This window comes from Camelus ferus, chromosome 27, assembly GCF_009834535.1.
Source record: "Camelus ferus isolate YT-003-E chromosome 27, BCGSAC_Cfer_1.0, whole genome shotgun sequence".
NCBI lineage: Eukaryota > Metazoa > Chordata > Mammalia > Artiodactyla > Camelidae > Camelus > Camelus ferus.
In genome coordinates this window covers 26,348,703-26,365,816 of record NC_045722.1, presented here as the reverse complement: position 1 = coordinate 26,365,816, position 17,114 = coordinate 26,348,703, and the positions used below count along the sequence as shown (strand labels likewise).

The following is a 17,114-nucleotide window of genomic DNA, read 5'->3' as shown; positions in this document are numbered from 1 at the left end:
ACTGAGCGCTGAAATGAGACAGAAAGAGGAATCCCGGGGCCCTTCACCAGCCCCCTCCGCGGCCCCGAGGCCCCGACAGCGCGCACGGTGAACTGTCAAGTCGTGACACCAAAGCGAAGCGCCCTGCTTTGTGGTTTCATAGTTAGTTGCTTTTTAAATCTCTTTCACTCAAAAACCACAGAGCTCTTCTGATAGATGAAAATGGCTTCTGAGGACCAAATGACATGAGGCTTTAGAAGAGCTGCCTTTTCAGAAAGAAGCGTTCTTTCTTCAAATTGGGCTGCTTCATTTGGAAAATTCAATATTCTTTATGTAATAAAGGAAAAATAAAATCTCTATGTAATTGTGAATTCGGCTTGCCTGTTGCACATGAGAAAGCCTCAGTACATCCCCTGCAGGTGTCGTGCTGTGAGTGTGCAAGAGGGGGGCCCTGACTTCGAGTAGGCTTGCCTTGCATTTTCTATAAATAGTTCAGTGGCTAAGTGATCGAGCTATAATCAGAGAGACCCGAGTTGGAAGCCAAGCTCACCCCACTTTCTACCCATGCCCAATTTTCCACCTCAGAGGGTGAAGGTGGCGCTGAATGACATGGAAGGTGCTTTGCTGTGTTCCAGTACAAGCAAAGGACCAATTGGACTAAACTTACTCAGAAGGGCAACGAGCGAGTCTCATTCATCTTTGCTCTAAGGTTAAGCACAGTGTCTGACAGTTAATGAGGAAATTAACAACATTTTCTCAGTCTTCTCTTTCCACATAAATGCAGGATTGCTGCTGCACCCTTTTCGCACTGGAGAGACTTTCTATGTAACTGTGATGGAATAACCGTGTTGACAGTTGAATTTATGAACCTTGTGCAACGGCAATTTAGATGTATCGCTCACTGAATAAATACCTTAAAGCTAGGAGGAAGTTTAAGAGTAACTGGTTCACATCTTTCATCGTAAGGAAGAGGCAACTGAGATACAGAAAGACGGTAAGCCTGCTCCAACACTGCACAGGACATGCGTCTCCCTCTGCGCGCCACACCACGATTCTGAAGTTCTACGCCTATTGGAACAGTAACTCTACATCCTGCTACAAAAAAATCGGAAACATGAGCCTCAAACTTGGAAAAACAGAGGGATGGGGTGTGAGGGTCGGCCAGCTGCAGGGGTCTGAATGAAACCGAGCCCCACGGAGAAGAGGACACAAGCCCAAACCTAAGTGCATCCAAGACAAATGTGTCTGAGACAACAGCCGTGTTCTCTGGTCTTCACCACGAATAGGTGTGCCTTTCTCTTCTGGCCCGGAACACCACTCTTGTCTTGGTCTTAGATCAGGATCTACCTCTACAGCTATCAACTGTCAATCTATCAAAACGACTGACAGAAAAACTAAACAGGAAATCAGCAAAGATAGAGAAGAACTCAACAAAATCATCAGACAACAGGATCCAATCCATCCAACAACAGCAGAATACACATTCTTTTCAAGCACCCCTGGAACATTCACCAAAACAAACCACATCCTGAGCCGTAAATTGCATATTAACAAATTTAAAAGAATTCCTAAACTCGTACAGAAATGTTCTCCCATCACAACGGAATCAAACTAGAAATCAGTAAAAATCAGTAACAGGCAAGAGGGAAATCTGCAAACACTGGGAAACTAAAAACACACTTCCAAATAATCCATGAGGCAAGCGGGGGAATCCCATGGGAAATAAAAAAATACACTAAACTGAATGAAAACAAAAATACAGAATACCAAACTCTGTGAGACACAGCTAAGGCAGTGCTGAGAGGCCCGTTAAAGCACTAAATGCACACACTGGAAGAAACAGTCTCAAGTCAAGACTTTCCATGCTACCTCCAAGAAGCAAAGCAAAATAAACTCAAAGCAAACAGAAGAAAGCAAATAATAAAGATAAAAAGGACAATGTAATAAAATTGAAACTAGAAAAACAACAGAAAAATAGTGAAACAAAATTTGGTTCTTCAAAAAGGCCAAAGAAACCAACTTCTAGCAAGATGACAAAGAGAAAAGAAAGCTGACACATATTACCAATGTCAGAAGTGAAGCAAGAAATACTATTACAGGCCCCACCAATATTAAAAGGATTATAAGGGATGAGCAAACAGAATTTAGCAATATATGAAAAGAGTTTTTGAAAAAAAGAGCATCATTAAACATGATAACTAGGTGGGATTTATGCTAAGGATGCAAGGCTGGTTCAATATTTGAAAATCAACCAATGTAATCCACCATATTAAGTGACTAAAAAAAAATAACAAAAAAAATTGATGAAGAAAATGTATTTGGCAAAATTCAACACTCATTCGTGATTTAAAAAAAATATACTCCCAGAAAACTAAGAATAGACAGAACTTTCTCAAGTTGGTAAAGAATATACTTAAAATATCTCTAGCTAACATTACACTTGATGGTGAAAGACTGAACGCTTTCCTCTAAGATCTGGAACAAGGCAAGTTGTCATTCACACTACTGCTATTCAGCGTAGCACTGGAAGTCCTAGCCAGTGCAATAAGACAAGAAAAGTAACAGTAAAAGGCATACAGATTGGAAAACAAGAAATAAAATCTTATTTACAGATGACATGGTGATGTATATAGAAAATCCCAAGTAACCTATCAAAAAACAAACAAAACCTTCCTAAAGCCAGTGAGTTTAGCAGTCAGAGGACACAATATTAACTTACAAAAAGTTAATGTATTTCTGTATACCATCAATGAACACAGGGAAAAAGAAATTTTATTGTACCATTTACAAGCACTCCAAAACCATGAAATACCTAGATGCAAATCTAACAAAATATATTCAAAATTTGTATACTAAAAGCTGCAAAACACTGGACGTGAGAAATTAAAGAACTAAATAAATGGAAACACATGTAATTTTTGTGGACTGAAACAAGTAAAGATGTCAATTCTTCCCAAATTGATACAAAGATTTAACAAAGAGTTTTTGTAGATATAGAAAGATATTTTAAAATTCATATGGCAAATACAGGTTATGAATTAAAATAATTTTGAAGAATAAAAATAAAGAGGGTGAATTACAAACCCACTCCAAGCTTCATTACATAGCCATGATAGTCAGGACTACAGGCACTGACACAGTGATAGTCACACAGACAAATGGAAGAAAACAGAGATCCCAGAAGCAGCCCACAGAAGTCGGGCCAACTAACTTCACAAACGTGCACATGTAATTCAACAGAGGAAGGACAGTCATTTCAACAAATGTTAATGAAGCCACTGGATGTTCATAAGCAAAGGGGAAAAAAACATTTAGCTGTAAACGTCACACTTTTGATTTTACATAAAAACTGACTCAAAACATAATGAATTAAATGTAAAACATAAAATTATAAAACGTTTAGAGAAAAACAAAGGAGAAAATCTTCAGGAACTAGGGTTTCATGAAGAGTTCTTGGACATTACTCCAAAGTATGTTCCATAAAAAGAGTAAAAGTCAATAAATGACTTCATCAGTATTAAAAACTTTTCCTCTGTGAAAGATCTTGTTGAAAGGATGAAAAGACAGGTCACATACTGAGAGAAAACATTTGCAAACTACATCGGGCAAAAGAGTTCTTCTATGAAGAACTCTTAACAAAGCAGCAGAGATAAATGAAACAGAATAATCCAGTGGGAATGCAGTATGGTGCAGCCACTGTGGAAAACAATATGGAGATTCCTCAAAAGACTAACAATAGACTTACCGTATGACCCAGGAATCCCGCTCCTGGGCATATATCCAGAAGGAACCCTACTTCGAAAAGACACTTGCACCCCAATGTTCATAGCAGCACTATTTACAATAGCCCAGACAGGGAAACAGCCTAAATGCCCATCAACAGATGACTGGATAAAGAAGATGTGGTATATTTATACAATGCAATACTACTCAGCCATAAAAACCAACAACATAACACCATTTGCAGCAACATGGATGTCCCTGGAGAATGTCATTCTAAGTGAAGTAAGCCAGAAAGAGGAAGAAAAATACCATATGAGATCGCTCATATGTGGAATCTAAAAAAAATAAATAAGTAAATAAATAAATAAATACAGGACAGAAACAGACTCACAGATATAGAATATAAACTTGTGGTTGTCAAGGGGGTGGGGGGTAGGAAGGGACAGACTGGGATTTCAAAATTTGTAGATATTGACAGGCATATGTAGAATAGATAAACAACATTATACTGTATAGCACAGGGAAATGTATACAAGATCTATGGCAGCTCACAGTGGAAAAAAAAAATGACAATGAATTATATGTATGTTCAGGTACAACTGAAAAATTGGGCTCTACACTGGAATTTGTCAAAACACTGTAAAATGACTATAACTCAATAAAAAAAATGTTCAAAAAAGAATAATCCAGTTTTTAAAGCAGCAACTAATACGAGGAGATATTTCAATTGGCAAATAAGCAGATAAAAAAGTCAATACCACTAACAATTAGGAAAATGTAAAAGTTAAAGACCACAGTGAGATGTCAACCTATTGAACAGACATCCATTAGAGCAGCTAAAATAAAAAACAGCGACAATACCAACTGCTGGTGAAGACCCAGAGAAACTGGATCCCTCACACACTGCTGGTGGGAAAAGAAAATGGAACAGAAACTTTGGTAAGTGTTTCACAGTTTCCAAAAAAAAAAAACTTGTTCAGTTTATCATTTATCCTAGGACCTACCAATCATACTTCTGGACACCTACCAAGGAGAATATAACCTTACATCTGCACAAATGCCTGCATGCGAACGCACACCGCCATTTTATCTATGATAGACAAAAACTGGGAACCGTCAAGACACTCCTCAGTAAGAGAATTAACGAACGGTGGGCCACCTATGCCATGGATGATTACTCAGCAGTAACAAAGAGTGAAGTGGGTCCAGACAACAACTTCCATGGACCCCAACATCATTTTGCCAAGCGAGGGAAAGCCAATCTCAAAAGGCCACTGCACGTACTTAACGTTCTCAATATGACAAAACTACAGACATGGAGAACAAATTAGTGGCTGGCAGGTTAGAGATTTTGGAGGAGGGAAATGGAGGTGACTCTAAGGGGTAGCAAAGGGAGAAATCTTCACGGCGATGAAATAGCTCTGCTTCTCGAGTGCAGTGGTCACTACCCAGACCCACACGTGAAAGGATGGCGTGCAGCCAGCAACACGCACTGCACCATTATCAACTCCTGGTCTGGTATCATCCTACTGTCATGATCTGTGAATCTGTAATTATTTAAAATAAAAACTGAAAAAGATGTATCTTCACAGTGTGTTTTCTATTGGAATAACTAACATCAACACTCACGTCCAATATCCGGTCTCAGCTTCTTATCATATTCTCTGAGCAGCTTGTTGAGAATAAGAGTCACATCTCTGTCCTGGGATTTGGGAGCCAAGACCCACTTTTGGTTTGATGATGAATCTTCGTATTCATCCTCTTCCACCTTCCTGGACCTGGAATTATGGCACAAAGTGTGATATATAAGTTGTAGAAATAGCTCCAGGAAGTGTCTTCAGCACGGTTCACCCACGCATCCAATGGACTAGGCAGAAAGTCCCCAGTACCCTCAGCCCAACCAACAGGTTACCTCTAAAAGTTAAAAAAAAAAAAAAACTAATAAAACAAAACACAAACTAGAAAAGAATCCAATAAGAAGAATGCCACTGCTATTAAAATAGCATGGTGCTTTCATTAAATGTCACAAAATGATCCCATGTCTGTGTTAAACTACAAACATCATACTAAGTAATTCAGTGCAAGACAGCCAGCCAACCAGCAGATCATCAGCCCTCCTTGGAGCCAACCCGAGAACCTCCAACGGTCAACACAGACGACTGTCAGACGGTGACTTTATCTTGCCATCTCCAGTCCCCACCACCAAGATTTCATCTGAGTTGAAGGTAAGAACAGCTTTTGCGGAATGCACTCACTCTGAGTCTGACTCTGTGCTTCTCATGGGACTAGGGCCTTTGGTGGAGGCAGACACGGGGACATCACGAGGTGGCATGCTTCGCCAGCACTCATGCGCGGTGACAAGTAACAGTAGCTGGTTGGTGGACACGGCTGGTGACTTTACATCCTACTGTACAAACGGATTCATCTCTTACAGAGCAGGCTAATACAGACATTAAAAATTAAAACCTTTCTAACATGTCTTCCTCACTTCCTCGCTCAGCCCCATCATAAATGGGTCCAAGTCAACGCAGAGCATCTCTGAGTCTGTCCCGTGCAGGGCTGAGCCTGACAGCCGCCTCTCTGGGCTGACACATACTGATGGGGCACTTGAAATGGAGAGGTCTCGAAATGACAAGCTGGTTCTCTGAGTGAGTGAGGCCGTCCCAACAACACAGCCGATCAGGCTTTGAAAAGAGGAGTGTCTCCTTCTATGCAAAGCAGCACTTCCAGGCGGACTGCATTTCCCAGGGCAAAAGGCTCCTCGGACACACACCTTCCTCCCAGCTTGTCAGCGTGCGTGCCCTAATGACTTTTTCCTTCACAAAGGAGAACGAAACGTAGAAATAGAAAATTGCACTGAGGTTTATTTGTCCTGAGGATAAACTCATTTCTGTTTAGTTTCCCAAACAGGAGCCAGAATGTTAACAACATCTCAGGGCGGCTGTGCTCTGGGACATGTTTCCTTAAGTGAATTTTTAGAATCATGTAATGAACATGAAATAAATGAAAAAAGTAAACTTTTTAAAGTTCATTCTCTCACTCTGTTTAAATCCTTAAATCATATATATATATAATAATACAATATATAGCTACAATATGTAATATCTAATCATATGTATCTGTCATATACTAAGTACATGAATTCTCCTATGAGTGTTAGCCAGCAGCTTGAACACAGACCACAGCAGTGTCAGCCTAGTCCTGTATGAATATACACATACGTGTGAGATTTTGATCATGAGTACATGACGTGTGTCTTGAAGACTGGCTTCATTCAAGTTTTTTCTAGGTTGATGTTAAACTGTAATTCTATTTCTTGACTGGAAGGTTAAAATAAATCACCCATAGGAACTCTAAGTTGCCGTGGATTTTTTTATTCACCCTGAATAATACTCACAGTCAAAAGGAACTTGTGAGATATGGGGCATATTCAAGAAGTGATACACTTCATTTCATTATTTGTCAACCTGAACTTTTACAAATAACACTATAGAATTTAAAATGTCATGGTAGAGAATTTTATTTTATCAGGAATATTGTCAGGAATACTAATTTTATCATCTTAAAAATAGGACATGGATTGCTGGGAGTCAGCCACTGCCCACAGGACCTGGCGGTTCGTCCAGAGCAACCGCACCTGGGGGCCCGCAGACAGAGGGGACAAGTCACCTGGGCAGAATCACATCCAGCTGTTCTCAGGACTTGTTCCAACTCGCCCACAGTGCTCTCCTCTCTCTCTCTACTGTCTCTTAATCTCTTCCCCTCCCCTTCTCCTTTTCCCCTCTTCCTGGATTCCTTCCCCCACCCCCAGAGACAGCTCACCAGCACAAGGCTAGACCATGCTCTCCACACTGTACCTTCTATCGCCCCCCAGAGTCACATGCACACAGAAGGAGCACACTAACTCCCCATCAGTCCTCTGTATACACAGCCTTAGTTTCTTCCTTTTTAATATATATATATATATATATTTTTTTTTTTTTTAGTGAAGTCTTATCAGTTTACAGTATAAACTGATAATTTACTGGTAGACAGCACAATGCGTCAGTCATACATGAACATACATACATTCATTTTCATATTCTTTTTCACCATGAGTTACTGCAAGATATTGAATATAGTTCCCTGTGCTGTGCAGCATGAACCTGTTTGAGCTACTTCAGTAACAGGTACAGTAATGAGCCTAACCCTCCCTCTAGTGGTAAAGTGGTGATGAGAGGGTTTTCCTGAAATTGCGTAAGCTTCTTCCTGAGAGGCCAGGGCAGGTGACGGGGCGGGGAGACAAAGGGACAGCGGCAGCATCCTCTCCAGCCCGGGCCCTCTCAGGGAGGTAAAACGGCACCCTCAGGTCTGGGGCTGGGTCAGGGTGCACAGCGGGCAGAAGTGCTCCTGGCCCCTCCGTGGCCGCCACTGGGCTCCTCCCAATCCTGACCCCACGTCAGTTTGCTGCAGGACTTCAGGGATCGAAATAGAAGCTTCCCGGTGGGAGTGCAGGACCACCAGTCCTATAGAAAAGCCTCCCTTTGGGGAAAACCAAATCTCATCTCAGGGACTCACTGGAATGTGAACAAAACAAAACCATCTGTTCTTTTAAAATTAAAGCAGGTTATATACTATCTTTATGAGCGTTCTGTTATTAGGGTTGTTGAATCCTAAACACCATCACTGCAATTAGCTGCTTCTTGAAAACAAACTGGCATTGTACCATCATCGTTAAGCAAGGGCTCAAACCTCAGATGGTATTTTCATGTCTGACACCTTCTCTTCAACCACCAGGACAGAGACAAAATCGGAAGTATCCGTAAACATTAAAAGCAGCTCCTAAACCTCAGACAGCAGTTAAGCATCCGCTTAAGTTGCTACCAAGGTTCAGGTGTGACTTAGTGTGTTTTACTACATAATAAGTGTCAGAATGGGATGCATTTCTCTCCATGGAGCTGTCGAGCCAACACCACGGAGCACAGCTGTCAGAACCTTCTCCAGGGCTCTTCAACGCCAGGAAGGCATTGCAGAGTGCAAACAAGAACCCCCTCATAATTAATAAGTTTTGAAAGATGGTGCTGGACACCGGATTACTTTATGTGTCCATAAAACCTATTCAAAGAGCACAGACACTTTCAAAGGAGAGGCATACAACAATCAAATTAGTTTAAAATTTGGATTTTCTTTCAACTGATAAGCAGCCTTTATTATCAAGGCATGGAACCAACCCAGACAGAGAACGTATTAAAGTTGTTCTATCTGCCTCAGTAAGAGCGAAGGATAAAGAACCCCAGAGACAGCTTGTGTATCTGGGAATCCCAAGAAACCTCAGTGCTCTAAGTTGGATACCAAGACATCTTCCCACTAAGCACATAAAGTGATGAGGACAGTAAGCAGTTCCCTTCCATGAACTGCAGTCACTCCATCCAGGCAGTGGCAACAGGACATGTCAATGAGTCACAACCTGATCTAGATACGAGTTGGGACCTCGGTGTTGCCTGGTGTTGCCTGCTTGTCAACAGAGACACACGCAGGCAGACTCAACCTCAGAGAGCACACTTCCACTTCCCTTCCCAGCTCTCTCCTGAGACAGGAAGAAACTTCAGCTGAAGGGCCCAGGGAGTGCACTGCGTGTCTGAGAGCTACTGTGAGACTGTGGTCTGGTCTGCCTTTCTCACTCGCAACTCTTAGCCAAAACCAGTGGAGTGGCGTGGTGGGGAGGGCCAGGACCTTCTTCCTCAGGGCCTGTCAGAGGTAGGGAGTGAGAACTGGGGGGCCATTCACATGCTGTAGGATTTGTTAATGAGTCTTCTCGCTCCTTGGTCTTTCACAAATACAAAAGAACACGCAAGAAGTCCTGGCATTACCTGCTGACACCCTGCACGGCTTATGGACCAAAGGAATGCTAATTCCCAGATCCAGGAAATGAAGACGTGTCAGATCAAAAGTGTCTGGCGGGGGGTAAGGGTTCCCTAAGATTCTTGGGGTGGTGATGGGGTTGGGGGAGAGGAAGGGAGCTGTTCTAATTTTCAAAGCGCAGGGCAGTCTTCAGGCTCTGGGCCAGAGATCTAGCCCCAGACAGAAGTAAAGAAACCAAACCCAGAATCTCCAGTTATATTTAGAGCAACGGGGTTTAACCGTTCTGGTCCCACTGTCCTCCCAACCTCATGAGCCATCTTCATCTCTTCCTGGAGAATTTCTAAGCTCCCATTAGCTGGCTGGTGCTCTGGAAGGAAGGTGAAGAGTATTTATGCTGAGGTAATTTCTTAGAGTGACTAGGTAGAAGCCTTATTGTCCATCTCAACATTGTTGTGCAGGGCTAGGTTTGTGCAAGCCCGAGTGTGGGAAAGCGACTCACGTAGAAGGGGTGTGTGTGGGTACCGTGCGTGTGTTTGCAAGACCTGGGGAGGGAAACCTTCTCTGAGAAGCAGGGCTCTCAGCTGCATATCGTGCCTCACTCCGTCTGCCTCCAGCCGGGCTGCTACTCGCCAGACTGGTTTCAACTGGGCAACTAGGAAACCGTGACTCCTGGGTCCTGGGAAATTTCAGTGATGTAAATGATACAGAATGTCGGGGGGGGGTGTATGTGGGGGGGGTGTGTGTGGGGGGGGTGTATGTGGTGGGGGTGTCTCGGCGAGCGCCCCTGGAACACTTGGGGGAGGGGTGAAAGGTAGATAAGGCGGTAGACACCGGCTTTCCCCTGTGATAACTGGTTTTCAAAACCCCATAAAAGCACCAAACCCTAAAAGCGCCGGAAGAACCCGTTAATCTCAGACTCCCCATATTTCAGGCTGCAGAGAAGGCGGCAGCCTCCCAGCCAGGAGAGGCAGAGGGGGCCGTGTGCGGGGGCGAGGGGACAGGTAAGGCGCCGGCCGCCTTCCCGTCTCGTCCCCGCCCGGCACGGGCCCCGGCGGGCTCTGCCGCAGCCCAGCTGACGGCCGGCGGGTGCGCCGGGGACTCCTGGCCGGCCGACAGCGCCCCCCGCCGCCCTCCCGCCCGACCCCGAGCCCCCGGGGACGTGGAGCAGGGGCGCCACTTACCGCGCGTGCAAGCCCGAGAACAGGAAGAGGAGCAGCAGCAGCTTCAGGGCCATGGTGCGGCGGGGCGCGGGGTCCCAGGCCTCGGGCCGGGCGCCGCTTCCTCCGGAGCGCGGGGCCTCGCCTCCGCCCCCTCGCTGCTCCGGGCGCCTCCACCCCCTCGCTGCTTCGGGCGCCGCCGTCGTCCCCGCCGCCGCCGCCGCCGCCTCCGCCGCCTCCGCCGCCGCCGCGGGACAGGAGCGGGCTCGGGCGGCCGGCCGCGCCCTCGACGGCCGGCAGGTCTGCGCGCGGATCCCTCCGCGGGGCTCACGCGGGACGCCGGGACGCCCAGCCCCCGCGGCGCACCGCCCCCGCACTGACGCCGGGTCCACGCAGCCGGGTGGCGGGAGCTGGTGGGCGCGGGAGGTCCCTGGCCCGGCAACCCGGCGGCCCCGCAGCAGCCCACCCAGCCGCCGGCCGCGCACCGCGCGCCCCGGGGCCCGGGCGGGGGGCTCTGCGCGCGCTGTGTGGCCGCCGCGCGCTCCGGGGTGGGGGCGGGGAGGCGGCCGCTCCTCGGGCAGCGCCTCCGAGACGGGTCCCGGCGGGGAGGAGTTTCCCCAATTACACGCTTGACAATGCACGAGGCGAGGGAAGCGAGGTTTAAATGGACTCGGAGTCGGAGGCCGGGAGGGTGGGGGGCGGGGCTCGGCGGGGGCGGGGAAGCGCGGGGATCTCGCTGGGAGCTTGAAGCGGGGTCCCAAGATTAGCACCCCATGGTCCCGAGAGGGCCCCGAGCCCCACGGGCTGTGCTCCTCCCAGCATTTCTGCACAGCATGGCGCTTCCCCGCGCTCTCTGACCCCCCAGAGCATCTTCACCTGGGCTCCTGGGCGAAGGAGCGAGACGGTCGGCTGATAGCAGCCTCTCCATCGCTCACGTCGTGCTTAATCGACTGAACCCCTTCTGGCAATGCTGAGATTCTGCGTGGAAAAGTGGCTTGCTGGGGAGTATCTGGAATAAAGCATCCCCGAGGTATACCTTTCACACAGAAAAAAGAGACCAAGGCACACCAGTACACAGCCGTGGGGAAAAGAATGTTGAAGACAGGAGAGACAAAGACCCTAGGTAAAAAAAAAAAAAAAAAAAAAAAAACATTCTGGTTGAACTATGAAGCGCACTTCATCCAATATATCTTCAATCTCCAAAGACTGAAAGTTGCATTTATGTTTTCGTTAGTAATAATCATTGAGAAAGTTACTTTATCTTTCACTATATATGTATTACAACATCAGCATACTGTAAAATAAATCCACTAAGAAGTTGGCTTTTATATTGGGGAAAAAATAATTCTTAGCAAATATTTTTTATTTTGAACTACTATTCACAGAATTATAAAAGGGTGGGAGAAATTTAACATTGTCAAACAGCTATGTTCATAAAATATATACAAGTTACCCTTGAATTGAAAATTCAGTCGAAAACTTGTAGTTTCCCCCTTATTTCTGGGTTCACCAGCATGAATGTGATCGTGAAGTACAGTGACATTGGTGATAAAATAAATTTATATTATAAATGTATTTTTTTCTTTTTTCCACAGCGGGCCTGTGGCCTCCTTTGCATTGCCATCTTCCTGTCTCTACCAGTCTCTACAAGGCCTTGAGCTTGGGTCAGCTAGCCCCTTCCCCACCCCACCCCCGCTCCTTCTGGCATCCTCCCCCGCATTCCGCATCTCTCCTACTCAGGTCCTGACTTTAAGAAGACTCCCCAAGTTCCTGTATTGTGCCCCTTCCAACATCTTAACACTTCTTCCAGCTGCAGGCGAATGTGAACCTTTATCCTATTCTGCCCTAATCTTTTTCTCTATCATGCAATGCAGTTGAGCACTTTAAAAATCAGTTAGATGATGATTTACAGAAATATGTCAAGCCTCAGCATAGTTCTTAAGTGTGCTGTGAGAAAACTGCATATAGAAAGAAACAATTCCATGCCTCAATTTTAAACACAGTAATAGGAACTTCGGTAAAATAACCATCAGACATTGATAACATACTAGGGGCCCAGGCCTAGTGCGAAGGTTTTGTATAAATGAACTCATTTTAACTCTCACATTATTATTCCCATTTCAAAGATGGCGAGAACACACAGAGAAGTTAAGTCATTTCCCTAAGATTACACAGCCAGGAGGTTGAGGACTGGGAGTCAAAACCCAGGCAGCAGGCTCCAACATCTCAGCCTTAATCACTATACTGTACTGCTTCTCAGATGAGTCAGAGCTCAGTAAACATTTGGTTCTTCGAGCAAAGTTTAAGACTCCTTGCTGTATGTTTTATTCTTTGAGCATGAATACAAATACTTACAAGTTTATAATAGAAACAGACTGATAGTTGAATATACTGAGTATACTCAGTATACTGATAAGTATCCAGTGACGTTTGTACAATACAAACAATGGAAAAGAGAATGTGAGGCTCTTTTTACTTCCCCATGGTGTTTATTCTTTCCCTCTCTTGCATATTTTCAATCTGCTGTTACCCTGAATGAATGTAACATAACCTTTTCTGGCCCATGGCTCCATCTATGAGGTTTAGTGGGTCAGCTAGGTAGACTTGAGCATTTTACCATAGAAAGCCCCTCTTCCATGGTGCTGCCTGGAACAAGCCTTTTTTTTTTTTTTTTTTTTTTTTTTTTTTAAGCTAAATGAGTTGAGGAAGGGCAAATTCAAAGCAGGCTTTCTGGACGTAAGTGTGAAAGCAAAATGTAAGGTCAAGAATCTAGAATCTCCAAAGGAAAAGCTTTCTGGCTTTGATTTTCCTGCCTTGCCCAGCTTCACAGGCTGGGCCGGGGTGGGGGGTGTAGCAGGTAGTGAGAGGGAGGGAGGGAAGGAGGTACAGAAGGAAGGAGGGAGAGAAAAAAAAAAAAAAAGCTTTACAGAGCATGCGCAGTGCTCACTTTTTCTTTTTTCTTTTTTTTCTTCTTCTTTTTTTTTTTTTTTTTTTTTGCCTCAGTCCTCTCCATCTTCAGCAATAGAAAAGCTGACAATTCAGTTCCACTTGGGCGCGCGGGATTTGCATCCACTCCCCAAGTTTGCAGGAAAGGAGAAGTAAAAAGTAACATAAGAGGTAAGGGTTGGAGCACACGCACTTCTGTGAATATCGAGCATCCTCCAGCGATGCGTGCTGTTTGTATCAGATCAGTGTTGGCATCAGATCCAGACTCAAGGTTTCCGGGGAAGACCTGGGCAGGCTGCGCAGCGTGTGGGATGAACTGCATCTGGCAGGAGGCGGGAAGGATCCCGAGAGGCCGGAGAGACTGGCTGCCTTGGCCTGGGATCCTTTTGCGGCTCCTCCAAGAAATACCTCTCAGGATTCCTTGCCTGGCCTCACTTCACCTCCCATAGGCGCGAGAGAGCAGAGCGAGCCGTGGTGCTGAACGTAACCGGACCGCTGCATTTGTTGATCTTATTCTTTCTTGCTTCTGGGTTTTCTGTTTGAGTAAAATCTCTCCCACTCTCAAAATTATTCTGAATTGTATTATGATGTTTCATGGTTTAAAAAAGGAAGAAAAAAAACCTTCCCTTCTCAACTTTAAATAATTTTATTACCAAGGGGATAATACACGTACAACAAAATGCATTCATCTTAAAAGTGTGACAGTGAATTTTTACATATGTATATACCGTATGTATAAGAATAGCATGTGTATTTCATCCAGATTAAGATACAGCACGTTTTCCCCAGTGCTCCCTTCTGGGCGCTGGGCTACCTTCACTGTCAGCACTGTCCCTAGGTAACCACCTCTTCCATGTGTCATCACAACAGACTGGTTTTGCCTGCTCTTGAATCTCAGAAAGAACCATGTGGTATGTTCTGTTTAACGTCTGGTTCTCTCCCCCATCATCATAGCTTCTAGATATACCCACGTTGCCCCAGGTAGCGAACATTCATTACTTCTTATTTTACACATGGTATTTCACTGTAGGATTCGGTATAATACACAAGTTTTAGCTGAACTGAACACAGTCATACATGTCTTTTGGTGGGCGTGTGCGCGTGCGCTGATTTCGCTTGGTTATCTCATGAAAAAGGGAGTTTGTAGGTCACAGGAAAAGCATATGTTTGGTGATAATAAACATTACTAAAGGGACTTCCAAAGTCGCTGTACCACCCATTGGCTGTGTATGAGTTCCATCCATTGCCATGAAATGTGGGCTTGTCATTCTTTTTAATTATAGCCATTCTGAGATTTCATTCTGGTTTTAATTTTGAGCTCCTTTCAAATTCTTATCAGCCATTAAAATATCTTCTTTTATGAGGTATCACAAGTCTTTTCCCCATTTTTAAACTAGGATGTTTGTCTTGTTTTGTTTGTAGAAGCTCTTTGTATTCTTGACAAGACTCCTTTAACGTGTGTGTGATGAATATCTTCTCTCGGTCCATGGTTTGCCTTTACAAATACTGTCTTCTATTAAGATTATTGCTTTGTGTCCCATTTAACAAATCATTGCCTACCCAGAGGTCATAAAGATAGATAATATGTTTTCTTCTAAAAGCTTTAGAAGAAAGTTCCTTTTAGGTCTAGGTGTCATTTTCTAATTAATTTTACTAGACAATTTTATTTATGAGTCAACATTTACTTACTTCCATACTGATAGCCAATTGATCTAGCAGATTTACTTAAAACACTATCTTTTTACCACTCAATTTGTATAAATCAGGTGACCATATATAAATGCATTTTTTTCTGAGCTCTGTTCTCTTGATCTTTTTTCTATTCTTGCACCATTACCACTTTTTTAAATTACTGTAGCTTTAAAATTGTTCCTAATATCTACTTTACAGTACTCTGAATTTATTCTTTTGGCTGTTCTAGGATTTTTGCATTTCCATATAAGTCAGCTTGTAAATTTTCCCCAAATCTTAAAAAGCTGTTTACTCTGAAATATTCACAAGTTTAAAAAGAAATTTGTAAGAGTAATACAAAAATGTCCATGTAATATAATCTGCAGTCCACAGTCTAATTGTGTTAATTGTTCCAATTATATCTTCAGTAACGTTTTCCCCCACATAGCCCAAGATCCTGTTCAGGACGGCACAATTCATCTGTTATTGTGCCCCTTTAGTCTGCTAGGGGCACATCTAGGGCAGTTTCTTGGCCTTTCATGGTCTTTCACAACATCATTTTGATGTCTTTCACAACACCATCACGACAGTTTCCGTAGAGACAGGTGATTTTGTAGAATGCATCTCAGTTTGAGTCTGTCAGCTGTTTCCTCGCAATCAGATTCAGGTTATGTATTTTTGGTGGAGAGACGGCATAAGTCATGCTGCTTTTCTCAGAGCATCACATCAGGAGCACGTAAGGTTGGTTTGTCTTACTGTGGGTTACCTTGACCTCTTGGTTAAGCTGGCGTCTGCCCACCTTCTCCACTGGGAAGTTACTCTTTTCTTCTTATATTGTTAAATATTCTTTGGGGGGATTTTTTTTAAAGAATATTTAACTATTTTAGTTTTAGCTTTCATTGGGGAGTCTTGCCTCCTGGTTGTAAAATGGTGATTTTCTAACTAATTGTTTCTTCTACATTTATGAGTTGGTCTTATATTGTAAGGAAACACATCCCCTCTTCTATTACTGTGTTTAGTATGAACTCATGACTTCTTGTCTTACTCAATGCATTTTAATCCATTACTGTTTTTATTTATTGTTATTCTCTAATTCTCCAAGATTGAGGCAGGAGAGCTGAGTCCTGACTCCTTTTCTGAGCATGTCCTTATTTTGTTGTACAAGGAGATTTTCCAGGCTCACTCATAATTTCCTTTTCTCAGCCCTTGAATTCACAATTTCTCCCTGGTTTCTTTTCATTGGAAATAATATTCAGAAAATGAGATCAAATCGATTTTAAATACCATTCATTGCTTTGAACTAAGAGGTGAGAAATATCTCAACATGGTTCTAATTGGCATTTTTCTTACAATGAGTAATATTGAACATTTTAAATGTTTACAGCCATTTTATATTTTAGCAAATTATCTTTTCATGTCCTTTGCACATTTTTCCATAAGATGTCTTCATATTTTGTCCTCAAATTTTACAAATTTATGTTTTTCTGTAGTATATGTTACAAATAATTTTTCCCACTTGTCACATTTCATTTGATTTTGCTATGTTTCTCATCATGCAAATTAAAAATTTTTTCTGTAGTCAAATTTATCAGTATTTTATTGCATCTCAATCAAAATACATAGTTGGAAACCTTTCCCCTACACTCAAGTTATCAAAGAATTCATTCATGATTTTTTCTGATCATTCTTTGCATCCATATCTCTGATCCATTTGGAATATATTGTATATTATGTAAGGTATGGATGGTATTTTGACATTTTCCAAAGAGTTTGTACTATATTTAATATCTGTCTGGG

At 43.4% G+C, this 17,114-nt stretch overlaps 1 protein-coding gene across 2 annotated transcripts in view; it reads right to left on the bottom strand.

The window, feature by feature from the left end:
- Positions 1-11,213, bottom strand: part of GABRG3 (gamma-aminobutyric acid type A receptor subunit gamma3) — a 444,492-nt gene extending 433,279 nt beyond the window's left edge. For both annotated transcript variants that reach the window (XM_032468826.1, XM_032468827.1), the window contains exons 1-2: positions 10,725-11,213; positions 5,332-5,480 (exon numbers count right to left, since the gene is read on the bottom strand). In XM_032468826.1, coding sequence (XP_032324717.1) covers positions 5,332-5,480; positions 10,725-10,777 — 202 coding nt within the window. In that variant the 5' untranslated portion in view covers positions 10,778-11,213. The remainder of the gene's footprint in view (positions 1-5,331; positions 5,481-10,724) is intronic.
- Between the last annotated feature and the right edge of the window lie 5,901 nt (positions 11,214-17,114).